General features: G+C 44.5%; 1 protein-coding gene across 1 annotated transcript in view; it reads right to left on the reverse strand.

Annotated features, from left to right (window-relative positions):
- Nucleotides 1–15,799, reverse strand: part of SLC17A9 (solute carrier family 17 member 9) — a 51,170-nt gene extending 35,371 nt beyond the window's left edge. Inside the window, exon 1 of the mRNA XM_061631029.1 lies at nt 14,912–15,799. Coding sequence (XP_061487013.1) covers nt 14,912–15,051 — 140 coding nt within the window. The 5' untranslated portion in view covers nt 15,052–15,799. The remainder of the gene's footprint in view (nt 1–14,911) is intronic.
- Nucleotides 15,800–22,631: the final 6,832 nt, after the last annotated feature.

Consider the following 22,631-nt stretch of genomic DNA (forward strand, 5'->3'; position numbering starts at 1 on the left):
TCTGGTCACATCACTGCAGTCCCAGCCACTTGCCTGGAAAGTCCATCGGCCAGTACATTGTCCTTGCCTTTTATGAACTGGAAGTCCACTTGATAGTCCTGTAGGGCCCAGGACCACCTCTGCAGCATAGTGTTATGGTTTTTCATAGTCTGCAACCATAACAAGGCCCGATGATCCGTAGTCACTGTGAATCTTCGTCCCCACACGTATGGGCGCAACTTGTTCAGTCCCCACACGACCGCTAGGCACTCCTTCTGGACCGACGAATAGTTTTTCTCCCTCGGCGTCAGCTTGCGACTCAGGTACGCCACTGGATGTCTGGTGCCTTCTCTCTCCTGTAGCAAGACGACTCCCAGCGCCAGGTCCGACGCATCTGTAGCCACGATGAATGGTTTCTCATAGTCTGGTGCTATTAATATGGGTCCTTGGCACAAGGCTTGCTTCAGTAGATCAAAAGCCTTCTGACATTTATCCGTCCATACCACATGCTCAGAACACTTCTTCTTTGTTAATTCATGCAAGGGGGTTGCTATTTCCCCAAAATTTCTCACAAACTTCCTATAAAATCCAGCCACACCCAGAAATGCCCTTACTTGTTTTTTGGTTAAGGGGATCGGCCACGCTTGTATTGCCTCCACCTTGCTCCATAAGGGGGTGATTTTCCCACTCCCCACCTTATGTCCTAAATAGATTACTTCCTTTAGTCCAAACTGGCATTTCTTAGCTTTTATTGTGAGGCCTGCTTTTCTTAAGGCCTCCAATACTGTTGTCAGGTGTTGGACATGCTCAGGCACCGACTTGCTAAAAATGGCCACGTCATCGATATAGGCCACTGCAAAATCTGACATGCCTCGCAACACAGTATTGATTAGCCTCTGAAATGAACTTGGTGAGTTCCTTAGTCCCATGGGTAAGGTCACAAACTCATATAACCCATCTGGTGTACTGAAGGCAGTTTTGGCTCTGGATTGCTCGTCTAGTTCCATTTGCCAAAATCCTTTACAGAGATCTAGTGTAGAGATAATGGTTGCTGCCCCCAATAACTCTAACATTGCATCTACCCTAGGCATAGGATACGCATCTGGGACAGTAATTTTATTGATTAGCCGATAATCAATGCAAAACCTGGTCGTTCCATCTTTTTTCGGAACCAGGACAATACTTGAGGCCCAGGGACTGATGGATTCCCTGATCACTCCTAATTCCAGCATATCTTCCACCTCCTTTTTGATCTCATTCAAAACTTTCCCATTCACACGGTACGGAACAGATCTGATTGGGGCATGATCTCCAGTATCAATGGAATGTATAACTATACTGGTTCGGCCAGGTTTGTTGCTAAAGAGATTCCTATAGGTTTTCAAAACTCTCAGAATCTCTTCTTTTACTTCCTCCTTCACCTCCTCTGACCATTCCACTTGATCTACCCCTCCTTTGTCTTTACTTTCCTGTACCAAATCTGGAAGTTCAGGCCCACTTCCCTCAGGGAATAAGGTAACTTGCAACACCTGTACATCCCTGGTATGGTAAGGCTTCAACATATTTACATGAACCACTTTGCTTTTGTTTAATTGGTCTGTGGTGATTACATACGTCACTGTGTCAAGCCTTTCTCTGATGGTATATGGTCCTTCCCAGTTAGCCTGTAATTTGTCATGTTTCCTGGGTATGAATGCCATAACCATATCTCCCACATCATACACACGTTCCCTGGCTGTTCTGTCATACCAGTAACGTTGCTTCTCCTGTGCTTGACTCAAATTCTTTCCCACCACCTCCATCATTGATGTTAATTTATTGCGGAATTCCAATACAAAATCTACTACAGATGTTTTGTACTCTCCCAGGGTTCCTTCCCATGAATTTTTTAATAGTTCCAAAGGTCCCCTCACTTTTCTAGTGAACATGAGTTCAAAGGGTGAGAAGCCTGTTGACTCCTGAGGGACTTCTCTGTATGCAAATAAGAAGCATCCCAACCGTTCATCCCAGTCTTGTGGGTGATCTTGAACATAGCTTCTGATCATGCCCTTCAAAACGCCATTGAATCTCTCTGTTAACCCATTAGTGGCGGGATGGTAAGTAGTGGTCTTTAGATGTTTTAGACCACAACATTTCCACATACATTGCATCACTTCTCCCATGAATACACTGCCTTGATCCGTCATCACTTCATGCGGGAAACCCAGCCTCATAAAGATTTTTAATAAAGCCTCTGCCACTACAGGTGCTTCTACAGATCTTAGTGCTTCTGCGTCTGGGTACCTGGTGGCAAAATCCACCACCACCAATAGATATTTCTTGCCATGCCTTGTGGGTTTGGAAAAAGGGCCCACCAAATCTATTCCCACTCTATAAAAGGGTTGTCCAATTATAGGAAGGGGCTTTAAGGGTGCCTTAGTCTTTACTCCACTTTTCCCCACCTTTTGGCATATTCCACAAGATAGACAATGTTGTTTTACATCTTTGGAGATGTTTGGCCAATAATAGTGTGCCGCCAATCTCCTCTTGGTCTTTTTTATTCCCAGATGTCCTGCACATGGGACATCGTGGGCTACCTCTAGCAATCTGGTTCTGTATTAGCTAGGTACTATCAATTGCTTCACTGGTTCACATTCATCCTTTCTCTCAGCGGGCATCCACAGTCTATATAAAATCCCATTCTCACACACAACTTGATTCCTCAGTTTGTCAGTGAAAGGAATCTGTTGGGTCAGAGCTTGTTCCTTTATCTGCTTCAAACTTATATCTTTATGCAGCTCTTCCCTGAATTGCTCTGCTTCTTTCTCAGAGACTAGCTGATACAGTTTGTCTCCTTCAGCAGGCCTGCTAGTGGTTGCTATGGTGACCTGAGGCTGGTTAACAGATTCCATCCTGTTTGTTTCAGCCCCCCTTAATATGGCTTCTTTTTCTCTGCCAATTTGCTGTCTGGTCACTACATAGATCTTTCCTTGGGCTCCCATTACATCTCTTCCCAGTATTACTGGTTCTTGTTGCTGGGCATTAATGCCTACTTTATATCGGCCCTCTCGGCCTCTCTAAGTCATTTCCACCAGGGCCACAGGCAAACTTTCTGGTTGACCCCTCACTCCTTGGATAGTCACAGTTTCCTGAGGTAATATTTCCTCAGATTTTATTAAATCTGGCCTCAGTAATGTCTGAGCGGCACCAGTATGAAGCAATGCCCAATAATTTGCCCCTTGTACACTCACTTCCTCTCTCAGACTTGAATCAAGGTCTGTTACTTCTGTCCAGTTTATCTGGCAGAACTGAACCTTTTTCGCTGTTTCTAAAGCCTTGGGCTCTGTTTTCACTGCCCTTGTCTGAGCAGGATTACTAATGGGGTTGGCAACCTCACATTGAAAACGTAGGTGCCCCGGTCTACCACATTTGTAGCATAATTTCTCCTCACTTTTAGGGTACACAGATCCACTCTGGGCTGTGCCCTTCAGATTTTACTGGAGGACTCACTCTCTGTGGTACCACATCCCTTCTGCCAGCGTTATATGGTCTGGGTTTAAAATCTCTTGATGTTTTCCCCACCCAGCCAGTTCTGTTGGAGGCGAAGTGATCCGCCATCTCTGCGGCCTCCTGCACCGATGTAGGGGAACGGTCTTTGACCAGGAGCCTTATTTCTGGTGGTAACTGATGGTATAATTGATCCAATATCATGAGGTTTTTCACCTCCTCCACGGACTGAGCTTTTGCACTTGACAGCCATTTCCCAAATATGTCCATCAGTTTTGCCCCCAGCTCCACGAAAGACCTCCCTGTCTGTATCTGGCAGTTTCTGAAAAGCTTTCTAAAATAATCAGGCCCCAGTCTGAATCTTTTAAACACTGCATCTTTGAATTCAGCATAGGTGACGGGCCTGTCTGAGGGGAAATATTGGTATACCTCAGCCAATTCCCCTTTGATCAGATTTGATAAATACTGCATGTATTTATCTTCAGGTAGCCCCCACAACTGAGCTGCTTTTTCAAAGGTGCTGAGGTAAATTTGAGGATCTTGACCAGGCTCATAGACAGCAAAGTCCTTTGGAGTAATTTTTATTTTTGCTCCATCTCTGTCTTTCCTTGTCTCATCAGAATGAAACTTCTCTCTTTCAAATTTTAACTTTTCTACCTGTAATTCCGCCTCCACTCTCATTCTCTCAAATTCCAACTCCCTCTGTTTTTCCTGCTCTGTACCTTCCATCCTCAATCTCTCAGCTTCTAACTCTCGCTGTTTATCTTTTTCCTCAGCCTCAAAGACCCGCTGCTTTTCTTTCTCATCAGCCTCCCTCCTCAATCTCTCAGCTTCCAACTCCCTCTGCTTGTCTTTCCCATCAGCTTCCATCCTCATTCTCTCAGTTTCCATCCTCAACTTCTCTCTCAAATACTCTATATAAGCAGGATTGCTTAAATATCCTTCTGGGGTCTCTTCCCTGACAGGTTGTTTTTGCTGGGCAGTTGCAAATCCTATAAGTCCTACCCTCAATTCATCTACCCCTTTACCCTCGTGAGGTAAATTGAATGTTATGCACTTCTCCACCAGCTCCTCTCTTTTCATTTTTATATATTCAGCCATGGTGTTTGAGTTCACTCACTCTTTGCCACACACTCTTTGCCAGCCACTCTCACAAATAATCTTGTTTTGTTATTTCTGTTTGCCACACCACTGTTAGGGATTCTCTAGTATTCGTATCTCTGCTGCAGCCAACACCTGTGACGTAGTCTCCTTTGTCACCACGTGTCTTTGGGATTCTCTTTGGTTTGTATCTGGATTCTCTGTTGTTCGTATCCCACCGCTACTGCCACCACATGTGAGGCGTCCTTCCCTGGCTCTCCCTGTCAGGTTCCTACCTGCGCGTGACTACTGCCTGTCACTAGGCACCACCAGGGACTCCACCAGTCCGGACTGTCCTTTATTTTATTTTTTCTCTCCCCGCTCTAGCACAGATCTCAACAGATCCCCCTGCTAGGCAACCACCAGTCACGTCCTAATACTAGTATTCCCAGAGACTCTGAATACTGGTATTGTTATTCTCTTCACCGCTGCCACCATTTGTTACAGTTCCCCTTCAGCCTTGGTCATTACCTTACCCTCCCTTCTGGTCTGTGAAACCCCAGCCAAGGATCAGACCTTTGGTAAACCAAATTAAGTATTTATTAAAGATAACAAAGCTAACAAGATTAACAAGATTTCTTCTTAAGGCACATAAGCATATGGTTTTACTCAATACTAATCCAAACTCCACCCCCCTCCTTCTCCACTCTCTCCTGGCAAACAACTCTCTCAAACCCCACCAAGCAATCCACTCTTTCTCTTCTCCCCCCTGATTCCACTCTCACTCTTCCTTTTATACGTTCAGCCATTTTAAACACTCAGCCAATCATCTAGCATTCTACTGCCCATTCACTCCCCCTCCTCTTTCACTCCACTTACCATGTATCTTCTAAACAACCAACACTTACCATATATACATTAATATAGCACTCTCCCTGCCCCACCCCCATTCTCTCCCCCCGCCTGCCCTCCTATATGGTTTAAAAGTAAGATCGCTCACTCTCCCTGCCGTCCACCCCTATTCCCTCCCCCCGCCTGCCCTCTTAAATGATTTAAAAGTAAGAGATTGCTCACTCTCCCTGCCCCCACCCCCATTCTCTCCCCCCGCCTGCCCTCCTAAATGGTTTAAAAGTAAGATCGCTCACTCTCCCTGCTGTCCACCCCTATTCCCTCCCCCCACCTGCCCTCCTAAATGGTTTAAAAGAGATCGCTCACTCTCCCTGCCCCCACCCCCATTCTCTCCCCCCGCCTGCCCTCCTAAATGGTTTAAAAGTAAGATCGCTCACTCTCCCTGCCCCCACCCCCATTCTCTCCCCCCGCCTGCCCTCCTAAATGGTTTAAAAGTAAGAGATCAGATCGCTCACTCTCCCTGCCCCCACCCCCATTCTCTCCCCCCGCCTGCCCTCCTAAATGGTTTAAAAGTAAAATAGCTCACTTTTACATGTTTAACGTTTTGCTTTTTTTAAAAAAAGAAATGAAATCCTGCCTAGCGTAAACGAAGTTATTTATTTTAAAAACAATATCAAACGTTATTTTATTTTGGCGATTTTTCCCGTCAGTGAGAGGGCACTTCCGGTGCTCTTCCAGATCACACGACGCCTCAGCTGAGGCTTCCCAGCAGGCGGGTAGGAGACTCAGCGCGCTCTTTCCTCCCTACCTGGGAGAAATGGGAACGGTGGCGATTTGGGGGAGCAGTGAGTAACCTAGCAAGAAAAGCCGGCGGAAGAAAATAATCATTACACGTTCCTGTTTTGCGTAGATGGAGCCTGTACTAATTGACAGGTTGCCTGCCCGTTTATTATTATTGAGACGGGAGTTAGAGCAAAGCCACACACCTTTTCCTCAGTCCAAACCAGCGGTACTGGTTTTTTTAAAAAGGCAAGCAGTAAAGAAAATGCATGTACCAAAATATAGAAAATAGAGTGGGAAGGAACAAGACCTTTTAAAAAGGGGGATTGACTGGAGAGACTATGGAGGTTAGAGGAAATGAAAGGCAGGTGGAGGATCTGTAGGGTAGAACCAGGACAATAAATAGCCACTGTACTTGTATCAGCTAGAAAGTATTTGGACAGTAACCAGGATGATTTTTGTTCAAAGCTTCACACTGCTATAAAAGTTTCTTAGTGATCTTGTGCCAGTCACTGTCTCTCTCTCAATTTAATGCACTGATGTTTAGTCGAAATCTGGCTTCCAGCATTATTGAGCCCATTATACCATGTCCTGCACTCTGAGACGATCAAGAAGAGACCCCGGCCCTACTCTGTGTGACAACCTTTCATGTATTTGAAGAGTGCTATCATATCTCCCCTTAGTCTGCTCTTCTCCAGGCTAAACATGCCCAGTTCTTTCAGTCTCTCCTCATAGGACTTTGTTTCCTGTCTCCTGATTATCCTCGTTACCCTCCTCTGAACCCATTCTAGTTTGCTGTATCTTTCTTAAAGTGTGGTGTCAAGAACTGGACGCAGTACTCAAGATGAAGCCTAACCAGTGCTTAATAAAGGAGAACTAGTACTTCACTCACTTTGTTAATGCAGCCTAAAATAGCATTTGCTTTTTTTGCAGCCACATCACACTGTTGGCTCATATTCAGTTTGTGATCAACAACAATCCCAAGATCCTTCTTGCATGTAGTATTGCTGAGCCAAGTATCCCCCATCTTAATAACTGCATTTGGTTTCTTTTTCCTAGGTGTAGAACTTTGCACTTATCCCTGTTAAATTTCATTCTGCTGTTTTTAGCCCAATGCTCCAGCCTATTAAGATCCCCCCGTTTCGGGGGGAAACGGAGGCAGGCGCTCTGCACAGTGCACATGCTTATTGCTTAGGAGGAGGCGCTCTCTTCCTTTATTTTTATTTTTGTTCTTTTTCTGGTCCTCCCCTCTCTCCTGCTGCCTGTCGGTCCTATATAAGGCCTCGTAAAGTAGAAAGGCAATTGCTGCCTACACTCACCCTGCTTGTATGGCCATATATATTAGGGGACACCCACTGCAGTAGCCAGCCAACACATAAAGTCGCAGTGCCTTATGGATAACTTTGTGGATGATCCCCAGTCAAGTCTTAGCAACAGCACAATGCTGACAGGCAGTTGCCAACTGCTTGCCTAGAATGCCCTCCCTTGTCCTTAACATGGCTGCAACCGTATCTACTCAGAAGTAAGTCCTATTGAGTTCTATGGGGCTTAGTTCCTTAATAAGCATGTTTACAGTTGTTGCCTTCAGGGGCATCCATCTGTGCTCCCATCTAACATCTCTGCAACACTGAGCTTCTTTCTTCCAATAATGGCCTGGCCTGAGGGCACGTAAACCCTTCTTGCCAGAAGCAAGTAAGCTAGATTAAATGTTCCCTAAAGGCGTTGAACTGTGACCTGGCAGACCAGGGTTGGAATCCCCACACAGCCATGAAGCTCACCGGGTGACCTTGGGCCACTCACTGCCTCTCAGACTCAGAGGAAGGCAATAGTAAACCACCTCTGTCTGAATACTGCTTACCATGAAGACCCTATCTGGGATCAACTTGAAGGCAGTCCATTTCCATTTTGCATCACCCTAAGGTTGTGAGAAAGAATGACTTTGTCACTTCAGATGGACCTAGGAACACCCTATTTTAGGTAAGATTTCTATTTTAATCTCCAGATAATTTTTTTTGAATGGTATGCTCCAAGCAACTGTGGTTGATACAATGTATCATGTTTAATGATGTCACTAGGGCCCGCCCCGTGACGTCACTAGGGCCCGCCCCGTGACGTCACTAGGCCCCGCCCCCATTTTCTCAGGTTTTTGAATGGTTCCGACCTGGCAACCCTAATTCAATGAGTTCCGCTTTTCAGTGGGGGTCCGGAATGTAACCCGCCGTATGAGTGGGGCCCTACTGCATGCAGTGCATTAAATACAACCCTATACATGGCCTCTCCCCCACCCCCACATTTTATCCTCAAAACAACCCCATGAGGTGGGCCAAGAGGTAACGCCTGGCTAAAATAAAATAATCCAGCGCACTTCATGGGTATAGGTATGGCTCCTCTGTGGATTTTTTATCCCCCAGGACCAATACAGTTGTGTATTAAGAAAGAAAGAAATTCCATAAAAGTTCATTGTTCCAGGATTCCAGTCTACAAGACACTTGGGGGTGTATCCAAACCTAAGCCAGTGGGCTTGTGATGGTGCAACAACACTCTCATTTTCTCCCCAGTTTGTTCTGGAGGGGACAGGAAACTCTGCTGTGATCGCAGAAGTTCTTTCCACCTGCAGAGCTGCAGAGTTGGATGTGTCCCTTGGATATATTCTTCCCTGTTTTGTCATAACTTCTTCCTGCCCTCCACCTAACAGTTAACTAACCAGGTTATGTACAAATCCTGTTCTGGAGAATCATTAACTAAATCTTGGCTATGTGCTCAAATGTTACAAACAACAGCTGGGACACAGGTTGCCCCTATCGCCCTCAATCCGGCTCAGTCTACGTCCATGACAGAAGCAAAGGACTGAATCCAACTAAATGCTTGTGTGAGCAGAAGAACTTGAGCAAGTTCAGTGGTGCCTCCCCACATTGCCCCTACATTTATTCCGGATGGTTGTGGGAACCCCCAGAGCAGATTTGGGAGGTGCATGGGGAAGAGGGGGGTTGGAAATTCTGCTGTGTTTGCAGAAGTTCTCCTCACACAGTGATTTAGTTAGCTGCAACCCAAAGAAACTGAGATCTACACAAAAACTTGGGGTGGGTGGAAGAGAGCGCTTTCATCTCCACCTCCATTCCAGCTGTGGAAAAGGCAAAAAGGCTGTGAAAAAAGCCATGTTAGGGAAAGGGATTGAAGAAAAACCCTGCCAATATCATAATGCTGTCATACAAATCTATGGTGAGACCGCACTTGGAATATTGAGTAGAGTTCTGGTCGCCTCACCTGAAAAAGGGTACCGTAGAGCTGGAAAAGGAACAGAAAAGGGCAACCAAAATGATAAAGGGGATGGAGTGACTCCCCTATGAGAAAGGTTATACGACTTGAAGCTTTTTAATTCAGAAAAAAGGGTGAATTTAAGAGGCAGCTGGACAGCCACCTGTCACGTATGCCTTAATTTAGATTCCTACACTGAGCAGGGGGTTGGACTCTATGGCCTTACAGGCCCCATCGAACTCCACGATTCTATGAATAAGAGGTGACATTAGGTCTATAAAATTACACATGGTATGGAGAAAGTGGATAGAGAAAAGCTTTTCTCCCTCTCTCCTAACACTAGAAGTCGTGGACACCCAACGAAGCTGAACACTGAAAGATTCAGGACAGACAAAAGGAAGTTCTTCACACAGTGCACAGTTAAACTATGGGATTCGCTCCCACAAGAAGCAGCGATGGCCACCAGCTTGGATGGCTTTAAAAGAGGATTAGACAAGATGCATAAAGATTAAGGCTATCCATGATTACAAACCACGATGGCTATGAATACCAGTTGCTGGGAGTCACAGGTGGGGAGAGTACAGTTGCGCTCAAGTTCTGCTTGCAGGCTCCCCATAGGAATCTAATTATCCCACTATTCCGCACTGGCTGGAGTCAATGGGAATTGTAGTTCAAAACATCTGGAGTTTGAGAAAGGCTAATCTCATCAGGACATAAGAAGAGCCAGGGTGCTCTTGCACTCAAGTCCTGCTTGTGGGCTTCCCATAGGCATCTGGTTGGCCACTGTGAGAACAGGATTTTGGGCTTGATGGGCCATTGGCCTGATCCAGCAGGCTTTCCTTATGGTCTTAATCAGGGATGTCTTTTTATTTGATCTGCGAACTAAACACTGCAGGCCTAATTTCTGTTTCTTGCTATTTTCTAAAAGCTGTCTTAGAAGCTGCACCCACAACTTCTCCCTAGAAGGCATTCTGTTGACGTCAAGGAGTGGTTCACGGAATTGAGTGTTTCTCTATATGCACATGTATGTACGTAGGTCTTGGGTTATATCCACTAGAATGCGGCATCCAAGTCATAAGCCAAAATTGCAACACTTGAACTGGTTACGCTTAGACGTCTTAGACCTAGCTTTGCCAAACTAGCAAATTCTTGCCAAAACAAACTCAGGGTTATGGAAATAGCCCAAATAAATGGATGTGAATAAATGCTTTGAAAGAAGGTACCATGCATAGAGACAAGCAAACTTTCTTACAGGTCAAATCCTAACCAGGCCTACTCAGAAGTAAGTGCTACTGAATTCAGTGGGGCTCATGCGCAGGTAAGCAGGGTTATGATTACAATCTTAGATCTTGGCACATTCAGGATGGCAAATTCAGATTGTCGTTGTTTAATTTTTAGCCTTTGAAAAAGAGTGACTCATGAAGTAGATCCCTGCTGAATCAGGCCCATCTAGTCCAGCACATCCTGTTCTCAGTCAGGGCCGACACCAGCCTGCCCTGGGCCACGGCACACACACACACACGTCCTACCTACCTGTGTCTCCTGTCTTTTGTGGCTGCACAGACAGGGCTGCTGTTAACCAAGACGGTGGCCAAGGTTTCCCTAAAGGGCTAGAGCCTCTGCTGCCATCGTGGTTGATGGCACGCATATGTGCTACACACGCACATCCCTGCCATCAACCAAGATGGTGGCAGGGACATCAGCACCTTAGGGAAACCTTGGCCGCCATCTTGGTTAATGGTAGCCCTGCATGTGCAGTGCATGTAGCCGCAAAAGACAGGTAGGTGGGGAGAGCGAACGGGCAGGCAGCTTGGAAGCTCCCTCTCTGCAATCCACAGCATCTACCCTGCCACGGATCATGTAAGGGGAGCACTACTCCCCCACCCTATCAAGGGACCCCTCAGGGACCCCTGGCCAGGGCCCAACGTGGCCGCCCTTTGGCGCCGGCCCTGCTCACAGTAGCCAACTAGGTGGCTATGGGACACCTGCAAGCAGGTCCTGAATTCTACAGCAACTCTCACCACTTGTGATTTCCAGCAATTTCCTACAGTGGAGGTAACACATAGCCATGGTAGCTAGTAGTCAAGGTCCAATTTGTTTTCTGTCCTTTGGCAGCTTGTTTTTACAACCAGTCACAGGATTTTTGGGAGGAGCAGGGTTCTTGAGAAATCATTCAAACAAACCCCCATCTCATTACCATAACACCTAATATTGTTTGTCTTTCCTCATGTGAACACTGAAGGGGAGGGGACCAGTTTCAAGGGAAAAATCCATACTTCATTTCCACAGGTATTGCGGAGGAAGATTCTGAGGCATCTCAGAGAAGTGATCCTAACCTGCATGAAGATCTAGCTGCTTATTCCAATGACTGATAGTCACATTTGCATTTCACTTAGGAAATGCACCTTGACACAGAAGGAGGGAAAATGAATAAGCTAAAATTGAATAATGTACATCTGCAAAACAAATTACACAGTGATATATTTCGGACAGGGGGTGGAATGAGCCTTTTTTGCCAAATCAGCTTCTTCTGTCATTAATTTATAGTTTCTATTCCTTCGAATGATACTTGTCACAAAACTTGGGTAACAGGCCTGTCATTGCTTACAGACAACCTCCCGCCAAGCCTAAAAAAACTACTCACCAGGCCACATAACAAAAATACAAAGATAGGGACCAGCTCCTACAAGAATCCTACATACCAACTTTGGGGAAAGGTCGTAGCTCAGTGGTAGAGCATCAGCTTTGCATGCAGGGCCGGCACCAGCCTGCCCTGGAACCCAGCACCATACAGTTTGCAGGGAGCGAATAACTTTCCCCTGCATGTCCCACCTATCTCTATCGCTCCTGTAAATCACATGCACATTATGTGCACATGCCTGCCATTAACCAAGATGGCAGCGGGAGCACCAGCCCCTTAGGGAAGCCTCCGCTGCCATCTTGGTTGATGGCAGGCATACGTGCAAAGAGCATACATCAATTACAGGGGCGATAGAGGTAGGTGAGGCATGCATGCCTGCACTAACTATATTGGGGGGAGGTACCTGGGAGCTCCCACTCTGCAACCTGCGGCAGGGTCAGGAGCTGCTGTTGCCGCAGATCGCAGAATGGGAATGCTACCCTCCTACCCTAAGGAGGGGCCCCTCTGGGCCGCAGGGGCCCTTGGCCAGGGCCTGACCTGGCCGCCCCCTGGTGCCAGCCCTGTTTGCATTCAGAAGGTCCCAGACTGAATCCCCAGCATCTCCAGGTAGGGGTGGGAGAAATCCTGGACAACTGCTGCCAGTCAGTGTAGAAAATGAGCTAGGTGGACCAACATCCCACCATTCAGGCAACAAGACCTGCAAACACCAGGGGCTGCTTCTCCCCCAACGTGATGCATTTATTATTTTTAGAGTCCCACTTTCCCTTCCATCATGGAACCCAAGGTGATATACAGGTGGCTCCTAGGAAGTTGTCCATCCAGGCACTGCTCAGATCCAAACAAGCTTAGCTTGAGAAAGGGGGTGGCCTCATGTGCCTTCTGAGCTTACCATCAGCAATGCTCATTAGGTGCATACAGAAGACAGACAAGGCAGTCTCAGTGCAAATACAGCAGAAAGAAACCTGATGTGGAAAAATAGCAACATTCAACAAATCAGTGGGAGAGGACGTCAATCTCTTCAGGATAGTCTCCTGAAAAGCAGTATTGTTCAACAGCAACAACTTCAAAGGCAGACTCTAGCGTGAAATTGCTAAATAGACTGTATCAGCAAGTTTGATTCTATTCATTAGGTTTTAATTGAGGTCAGGGACTTATTTCCAACCACAGATGTTCAATCAGCATAGCATTGCTAGGTAACTAATGTTATCACCACTACTGCTGTGTATTTAGCTTGTATATATTTGACTTTTTTATATAAACACATCCATTGTACAGACAATTGTTCTTGCACTTTGATGGCCTCTTCAGATAGCTATTTAATTTCCCCCTGTCTATATATCTGTGTGTGGTTTTTATTTGTACCTACCAAATCAGGAGGGCATTTCATGCATCTGATGAAGTGGCCGATAGTCCAGGGATAGAGAACCTATGCAGTCCAGATGCTGCTAGACTACATCATCCCAGACCATCAGCTATGCTGGTGATGGAAGCTAGTCCAATAACATCTGGAAGGCCAAAGGTTCCCCATCCCTGCTCTAGACCAAAAAAACTCATGCTGCAAACCTGTGGAGTCTTCAAGGTGTCACAAGCCTTTTTGCTGTGTTTGCTACTAGACTAACATAGCAAAACGATCCCGAAACTGGTTACGGTATTAGTTTCCAGTTCCTTATTTGCAAGATGGTTTTTGCATGATAGTTTGAAACACAGCTCAATTAGAAAACTTAAAACAGAACTAAAGTTTATATGCCCCTGAATAAGGTTGGTCTACCCACATTTCTTATATGTGCATGACCAGATGAACTGCCCCCCTTCAAGATCCCCCAAATTTTCTCCGCCAATAGAACCTTTTTTGCACAGCACTTATTAATACATAATGACTCCAGATGACCATTGCAAATAAGGAGTGCGGGGTGTGCACCCCAAAATAAGCTTTGGGCCATCCTAATGAAATGGCACTGAATCATATCCAGTGATAAGGAACTTGGAACAAGTAGCCAACTTCAGAACTGAGTCCCCTGTAATTCTTTCACAAGTTATTTATGTACTTTGCCATAGTATTGGTAACTGATGTGAAGTCATTTGCCACATTTATTTATTAATGTATTATTTAATTTGTATCCCGCCCTTCCTCCCATCAGGAGCCCAGGGGGGCAAACAAAGCACTAAAAACACTTTAAAACATCATAAAAACAGATCTTAAAATACATTAAAACAAAACAGCGTTAAAAACATTTTAAAAAACAACTTTAAAAAAGGGTTAAAAGCATTATTTAAAAAACTTATTAAGCAATTCTAACACAGATGCAGACTGGGATAGGTCTCAATCTAAAAGGCTTGTTGAAAGAGGAAAGTCACATGGCAGGGAATAACTAATCACACCACAAGGGGAAAACAAAAGGTTAGAAAACTAAAAGATCCAGCAAATAGGAAATAACTGCTGGCTTATGCATGCAAGGTTTTTTCCAGTGTGCCAACACGGCACTGTCCTCATCAAAATGCCATCCCATTCCCCCCTTCCCCCATTCAATGAGCATTTACCATTTTCACTGTTGTTTCTAACTTATCGGATTTTCTGCAGAAACAGTAAATCTGTATGAAATGGGAAAATAATAGGAGATGGCAATTTAATGAGGGCAATGCCGTAGAGACACTGCACAACACTTGCAAGCCTGAACAGTATTAACTTCACAGGAGAGAGAGAGATGCAGGTGAAAACCAGCCTTTGAATCAAAGAACTACTTAGGTCAGATATGAAAGTTTCTCTTCCCAAAGTTTGCTCCAGATCTGGCACGAGAAGGAAGGCACACCAAAGGGAATGAGGCTGCTAGTACTGAGTCTTACCTGGACCAATAGGAATCAGCAATCCCATCTTTTTTCATGCCTTCTTCTGTGGTCTTCAGCGGCTGATGCTTGTGATGGAGGAGAGAGAGTAGATCAGACCTGCCCACCGGTGCTTCATTTTTGCTGACACTCACGGCCATTCACTTTTTCTTTTTAAAAATCAGTACCAGTCAAAGGTGCCTTATGCAACGGCTCGATGGCAGCTACTACCCAAACCACAAGGTAAGTAGACAGGCGCCAAAGGGCAGATGGGGGCCGGGGAGAAGAGGGCAGAAAAGGAAAGATGAAAAGTAGGCGAAATTCCCCGCTCTTCCTTAGATGCTTTATTATTGTTACTGTACACTGCCCCTTTTATCTGGCATGCTGATTTAATTTAAAAGCGCGTGGGCGGGATGGAGAACAACAAAAGAAAACACCAGCCCCTCGGCAAGCTAAATTCATTCACGTCCATCCCCGCCCTGAAAACCTGCGTAGTGAGTTTAGCCTGGGATGGGAGTTTTTTTCCCCTTTTGCAAGAAGCCCAAGTCCACGTGTCACTATCGCAGCGTCTCTTCCTGTTTGGGGTCTTTTCCGGGAAGACGCTGGAGCGCAAGGGTGAGTCTGCTCTGGAGGGATGTTTTGAAAGGACGAGCCGGCGAGAGACGCGATCGCATAAAGGAAAGAGGTCAAGATCTCGTCGGAGATGTTAAGATCTCTTTAGATCGAGCCTTTCCAAAACTTGAGCTGTTACAAGGCGGCGGCGGGTGCTGCTGCTGCTGCAGAGCGAGTTGAAGTTCCTTTTTTTGGTTCCTCCTCCGAACTGGGCTCTTGCTGAGCGCGGAAAACTGCAGCATTCTCTTCCGTGCTGAGATTACATCTCTCTCCCTCTCCAAAGAGTTTTAGATTGTATTCTCCATGTGCACACGGGGGGGGGGGAAGACTCCCACGCTTTAGTAGTGAGGCTAGTACGCCCCACTGTGGGTTGCCTTAAAGATTATGGGCGGATCACATAAATTATCAAGCACTTTGCATTCGTAACTGGAAAACTGAAAGCAGATGGGTTAAAGCTTGCCGAGTGCCCGTGCGCGTTTGCTTGTTTTTTGGAAGTCAGACTGGTTCCTGAACACTCAGGTTCAATCAATGCTGGCCCGTTTGTTTTAATAAAAATAAAACGCGTGTGCACTGGAAAAGATTCAGATACACAGCCAGTTTTTAAAAAGACACTTTTAAACACACACACACACATATGATACCATGATGCAACATGTTATTTACTAAATCACACTCTGAAAACTGGAACGGCTGTTGAGGGCAATGAGAGATGTTTATTTATTTATTATTTATTTATAAGATTTATATCCCACCCTTTCTCCCAGTAGGAGCCCAGGGCAGCAGACAAAAGCACTAAAAACACTTTAACACATCCGAAAAACAGACTTTAAAATATATTAAAACAAAACATCTTTAAAAACATTGTTTTAAAAAGGCTTAATTTTTTTAAAAAAGGTTAAAAACATATTAAAAAGCAATTCCAACACAGAAGAAGACTGGGATAAGGTCTCTACTTAAAAGGCTTGTTGAAAGAGAGGTCTTCCTATGTTGTGTGGAACAGAACTCCTGATAAGATGGTATCTGCAGGAGGCCCTCACCTGCAGAGTACAGTGATCGATTGGGTATATAAGGGGTAAGACAGTCTTTCAGGAATCCTGGTCCCAAGCTGTACAGGGCTTTGTACACCAAAACTAGAACCTTGAACCTGGCCAGGTAGCAAATGGTCAGCCAGTGCAATTCTTTCAGCAGCAGGGTGACATGCTGGTGATACCCTGCCCCAGTGAGCAGTTTCACCACCATATTTTGCACCAGCTGCACCTTCCGGACCAGCCTCAAGGGTAGCCCCACATCAAGCGCATTACAGTAATCCAACCTGGAGATTATCAGTGCATGGACAACAGTGGTCAGGCTATCCTGGTACAGAAACGGTTGCAGCTGGTAAAAGGCACTCCTAGCCACTGAGGTCACCTGGGCCTTCAGCAAGAAAGATGGATCCAGGAACACCCCCAGATTACTGACTTGCTCTTTCAGAAGTAATACAACCCCATCCAAAGCAGGATTTTTATTGAATGTATTTATTCCCCATCTTAATAAAATCATTTCACCGTGGTTTATAACACTGAATCATTTTTCCTTTTGTAAGACTCCTAGAAAGCACTTGTTATGGGGCATCTTAAATTCAGGAAGAAAATAAAATCATGGAATAAACGAGGCAAGAGTGTTTCCTGTTTCCCAATTCCATATTTAGTATGAGAAGACCTTGTTACTAGATACTTCTCTTATACATGGTCCGTAAATTGCTTGTTTCTGCTGTTTGCCATGTTGAAGAACTGAATTGGCCGTAAGTTTACCACATTAAAAAATAACATAAGAACATAAGAAGAGCCTGCTGGATCAGGCCAGTGGCCCATCTAGTCCAGCATCCTGTTCTCACAGTGGCCAACCAGGTGCCTGGGGGAAGCCCGCAAGCAGGACCCGAGTGCAAGAACACTCTCCCCTCCTGAGGCTTCCGGCAACTGGTTTTCAGAAGCATGCTGCAGAGCACAGCCATCATGGCTAGTAGCCATTGATAGCCCTGTCCTCCATGAATTTGTCTAATCTTCTTTTAAAGCCATCCAAGCTGGTGGCCATTACTGCATCTTGTGGGAGCAAATTCCATAGTTTACCTATGCGCTGAGTAAAGAAGTACTTCCTTTTGTCTGTCCTGAATCTTCCAACATTCAGCTTCTTTGAATGTCCACGAGTTCTAGTATTATGAGAGAGGGAGAAGAACTGTTCTCTATCCACTTTCTCAATGCCATGCATAATTTTATACACTTCTATCATGTCTCCTCTGACCCGCCTTTTCTCTAAACTAAAAAGCCCCAAATGCTGCAACCTTTCCTCGTAAGGGAGTCGCTCCATCCCCTTGATCATTCTGGTTGCCCTCTTCTGAACCTTGTCCAACTCTATAATATCCTTTTTGAGATGAGGCGACCAGAACTGTACACAGTATTCCAAATGCGGCCGCACCATAGATTTATACAACGGCATTATGATATCGGCTGTTTTATTTTCAATACCTTTCCTAATTATCCCTAGCATGGAATTTGCCTTTTTCACAGCTGCCGCACACTGGGTCGACATTTTCATCGTGCTGTCCACTACAACCCCGAGGTCTCTCTCCTGGTCGGTCACCGCCAGTTCAGACCCCATGAGCGTATATGTGAAATTAAGATTTTTTGCTCCAATATGCATAATTTTACACTTGTTTATATTGAATTGCATTTGCCATTTTTCCAGCCATTCACTCAGTTTGGAGAGGTCTTTTTGGAGCTCTTCGCAATCCCTTTTTGTTTTAACAACCCTGAACAATTTAGTGTCGTCAGCAAACTTGGCCACTTCACTGCTCACTCCTAATTCTAGGTCATTAATGAACAAGTTGAAAAGTACAGGTCCCAATACCGATCCTTGAGGGACTCCACTTTCTACAGCCCTCCATTGGGAGAACTGTCCGTTGATTCCTACTCTCTGCTTTCTGCTTCTTAACCAATTCCTTATCCACAAGAGGACCTCTCCTCTTATTCCATGACTGCTAAGCTTCCTCAGAAGCCTTTGGTGAGGTACCTTGTCAAACGCTTTTTGAAAGTCTAAGTACACTATGTCCACTGGATCACCTCTATCTATATGCTTGTTGACACTCTCAAAGAATTCTAATAGGTTACTGAGACAGGACTTTCCCTTGCAGAAGCCATGCTGGCTCTGCTTCAGCAAGGCTTGTTCTTCTATGTGCTTAGTTAATCTAGCTTTAATAATACTTTCTACCAGTTTTCCAGGGACAGAAGTTAAGCTAACTGGCCTGTAATTTCCGGGATCCCCTCTGGATCCCTTTTTGAAGATTGGCGTTACATTTGCCACTTTCCAGTCCTCAGGCACGGAGGAAGACCCGAGGGACAAGTTACATATTTTAGTTAGCAGATCAGCAATTTCACCTTTGAGTTCTTTGAGAACTCTCGGGTGGATGCCATCCGGGCCCGGTGATTTGTCAGTTTTTATATTGTCCATTAAGCTTAGAACTTCCTCTCTTGTTACCACTATTTGTCTTAGTTCCTCAGAATCCCTTCCTGCAAATGTTAGTTCAGGTTCAGGGATCTGCCCTATATCTTCCACTGTGAAGACAGATGCAAAGAATTCATTTAGCTTCTCTGCAATCTCCTTATCGTTCTTTAGTACACCTTCGACTCCCTTATCATCCAAGGGTCCAATTGTCTCCCTAGATGGAGACATTCCATTACATTGTGTGCTGAACATCCATTGGAGGATTATAGGCCCAGTCCACAATCCAATAAATACTCACTAATAGGCAAAAAACCTTGCAGTTTAAGAATGTACCTATAGCCAATAGGGAATTTCTATCAATCCTTCAAAAGCAGGGAAATTGGGCAGCTATAGTGAATGCACCAGGGGAACAGGAGACCTGAACTCCTCTCTGAGATATTGGACTGCCCTACAAAGTTGTCAAAATGCAAGCACCATTTGGGTTGGTCTTTCACAGTCCAATCCACTTCCTGTGTAGCTTGGAAAGAAGAATTTGGTGACATGTGCCTCTGAGCATATGGCTACTCTCATGGCTGTATAATACGTAGGCTGAGCTTATGCGTGTTTGCTGGGTCCAGATGAATTTTCTCTAGTGTAGATGTGCACTATTACAGCATTGCAAAGGAGCCTAGCAGCTCTTTGTGTCTAGAAACTTAAGGCTGGCGTGAGGCTTGGCCATTTCCACAAATGAAGCCACAGGGCTTAACACATGAGCTGAAATAGCCCTGCTGGCAGAGTTTGACCAAGCATGGGATTTACTCAAAAGTAAACCTAACATAGTACAGCTTGGCTTTCCTTGCATTCCACGTGCCCACTCCCAATGTTCTTAGCGCATGTGTAAGCAAAACAACATACAATTAGATTTTATATTCATGTTTCAGAACAATTTGAGATTGCTAGATTTGGTCATGTGGAAAATTGTAATTGAAAACAACATTTGAGCATTTAGTTCTTAGATTATTGGAATGTCAATGTGGGAAAGAACAGGGGGGAAATTGAATGGGTTGTGTTTTAAATAAGTCACAGTCCTGTCAGCACAAGGATTTCCGCGTGCACTACAGGACTTTCCCCCTAAATGTTTTCTAGGGTTCTAGGCTGGCTGAGGTGGCCTGGGGTTTTGTTTTCTTTTGGGTGCCATTGGTTTTAGCTATGGGTGGGTTCGGTTTCGTTTTATATTGTAGTTCTTGGGTTTTTATGTAGTTTGTATGTTGTATTTTACTTTATCTTGTACGCCGCCTAGAGTGGCCGCTTGTGCGGCCAGATAGGCGGCCTAGAAATAAAATTTATTATTATTATTACTATAGGGCAGATTTGTAGCAACCACACGGTATACTTGCAAGTGTGTGTGCAGGACATCCCATTACACAGAAATCCTTGCACTCATGGGTCATATTAGTTGAATACCACCCAATATACGTATCTGTTTACAAAAATGTAGGTTTTACCGTTGTTACATTTGAAGAAGAGCTATTGAAGATGTACGTTAGTCCTAGCACAAGGAAGTTGCTGAAACCACCTGTTGTTATCCTAAATGGTAGTGTAGGGGTTAGAGTTGGACTGGGACCTGGAAGACCAGTGTTAAAATCCCCGCTCAGCCATGAAGCTCACTGGGTGACCTTGGGCCAGTCACTGCCTCTCAGCATAACCTACCTCACAGGGTTGCTGTGAGGATAAAATGGAGAGGGGAAAACCATGTATACCACTTTGAGCTCCTTGGAGGAAAGCTGCTATATAAATGTACTTTATTATTATTATTTATTACTCTTGCACACAGTACAACATTTGTTATTAACATGCATTTGAAATATGTGCATTGTCTACAGCTTAAGGAGCATGCTGCTCCCTAATATTTTTCTTAATACTGCTAATTTAAAATGTCTTACATAATACGGTGTTAATTCCATACCCACTCTTCACTATCATCTGAATCCCTTATCCTGGTTGAAGATGCGAGTTCTATTCTACTTGAGAAATAATGAGGGCAGAACAAGGATACTGTAGCACTTGGAAGTTTAATGCAGCATATATACCTTCTGGGAACATGCTTGTTTTAAAGAAGGCACTGCTCACGCCTTCAGGTTTTCAGAGGTCCTGCCCTCTGTGTCCCATCTGTTCAGAGGTCCTGCTCCGTGCCCCTTCTGCCCTCAGAAGTATGGCTCCCAGAATGGGGCACTTCTGACATCTGGCTCCCTTAAAAACCTTTTGTCAAGTGGCGATTCAATTTCACCCTGCCTTATATAGTCAAACAATATGAATATTGTTTAATTCTCCCCCCCACCCCCAAAAGCATGGCTTTAGGAAGCTGGTTCATTCCATACAGATTGTGCTCATGCCTTTTATGCTACTCAAGTGTATTCTTCATACTTTCATTGTATATTCTCTTTTAAATTGCTGCATACTTTTTTGGAGGCCCCTTTTTAGTAGTTTTTAATATAAATAGATGAAGAATACAACATAGAGAGGGAGAAAATAGGAGAAAGTGGGTGCCTTTGGTAGTAGCATATGTTAAGTAATAGAGCATGCACTAAACGGAAGGAATTACATTGTTGGCTTACGGCCTCGGTCCAAAGCTAGGCATGGGCTTCAGTTTCTATTTTTTAATATACTTGGTAAGTGTAGCTTCCATCACAGTAGGTCCACTGCATCACACCAGCATAGATTAGGACATGGGAGACAAAGGTTCGAATCCCCACTCAGCCGTGAAGTTCCCTTGGGGACCTTGGGCCAGGCACTGTCTCTGAGCCATACCTACCTCACAAGGTTGTTGTAAGGATTAAAAAAGGGAGAGCAAGGTATGCCCTCTTGAGCTCTTTAGAGTAAAGGTGGAATATAAACATAGTAAATAAATAAATCTATGGTAGGAATGTAGTTTTTTATGGAGACTGAAGGGGACTGCCAGTTTTAGTGAATGCACACTACTACTTAACTATTGGACAGATTCCTCATAAATGCTATGGGATTGTGTGCAATGCTGTGCATACAAGCAGAATGGACTTTTGCATGTGCAACAGAATTTCATCTTCCTCTCCTCTGCAATACTGCATGCCCTCAAATTCTGCTCCAGAGCATTCTAGAACTACAGAAAATGAGTAGGGGCTGTCATTCAATTAAAGGTGTTTTGGCCTATAAAACTCATACAATCAAATAAATTACTTAAATTTGCATATGAGAAAAAGTATCTGAACTTAAAAGCACTGTTTTCCAATCATGTGTATGGCAGCAGTCATGATCTTAGAAGACACATTTCCTTGAGAGAACACCTCTTTAAGATGGTGCTCATCATATAAATTTAAGTACTTGCATTAAAATATTTTGTAAAAATCTGTCCAGTTTAATTATCACACTTTGTTTAATCAACGCATTTTTTTGTGAAACAAATGGGTGCCACACCAAAAAGTTATGTAAATCAGGGTGATTTGCATTTATACAGGTGATAGAAATAAAGGTTTTCTTGTCATGAAATTTGAGGTTATTTGATAAATATTTTGTGTGTACACATAGCCCTACCTACTCTACAGTGTTAAAAATTACTAAATATGAAGGAATGGGGGAGAGGGCATATAAACTCATTTTCAGTTTTTATAACGGCATTTGAAAAACACAAATGTAACCA

Source organism: Rhineura floridana, chromosome 6 (assembly GCF_030035675.1).
Source record: "Rhineura floridana isolate rRhiFlo1 chromosome 6, rRhiFlo1.hap2, whole genome shotgun sequence".
Classification (NCBI taxonomy): domain Eukaryota; kingdom Metazoa; phylum Chordata; class Lepidosauria; order Squamata; family Rhineuridae; genus Rhineura; species Rhineura floridana.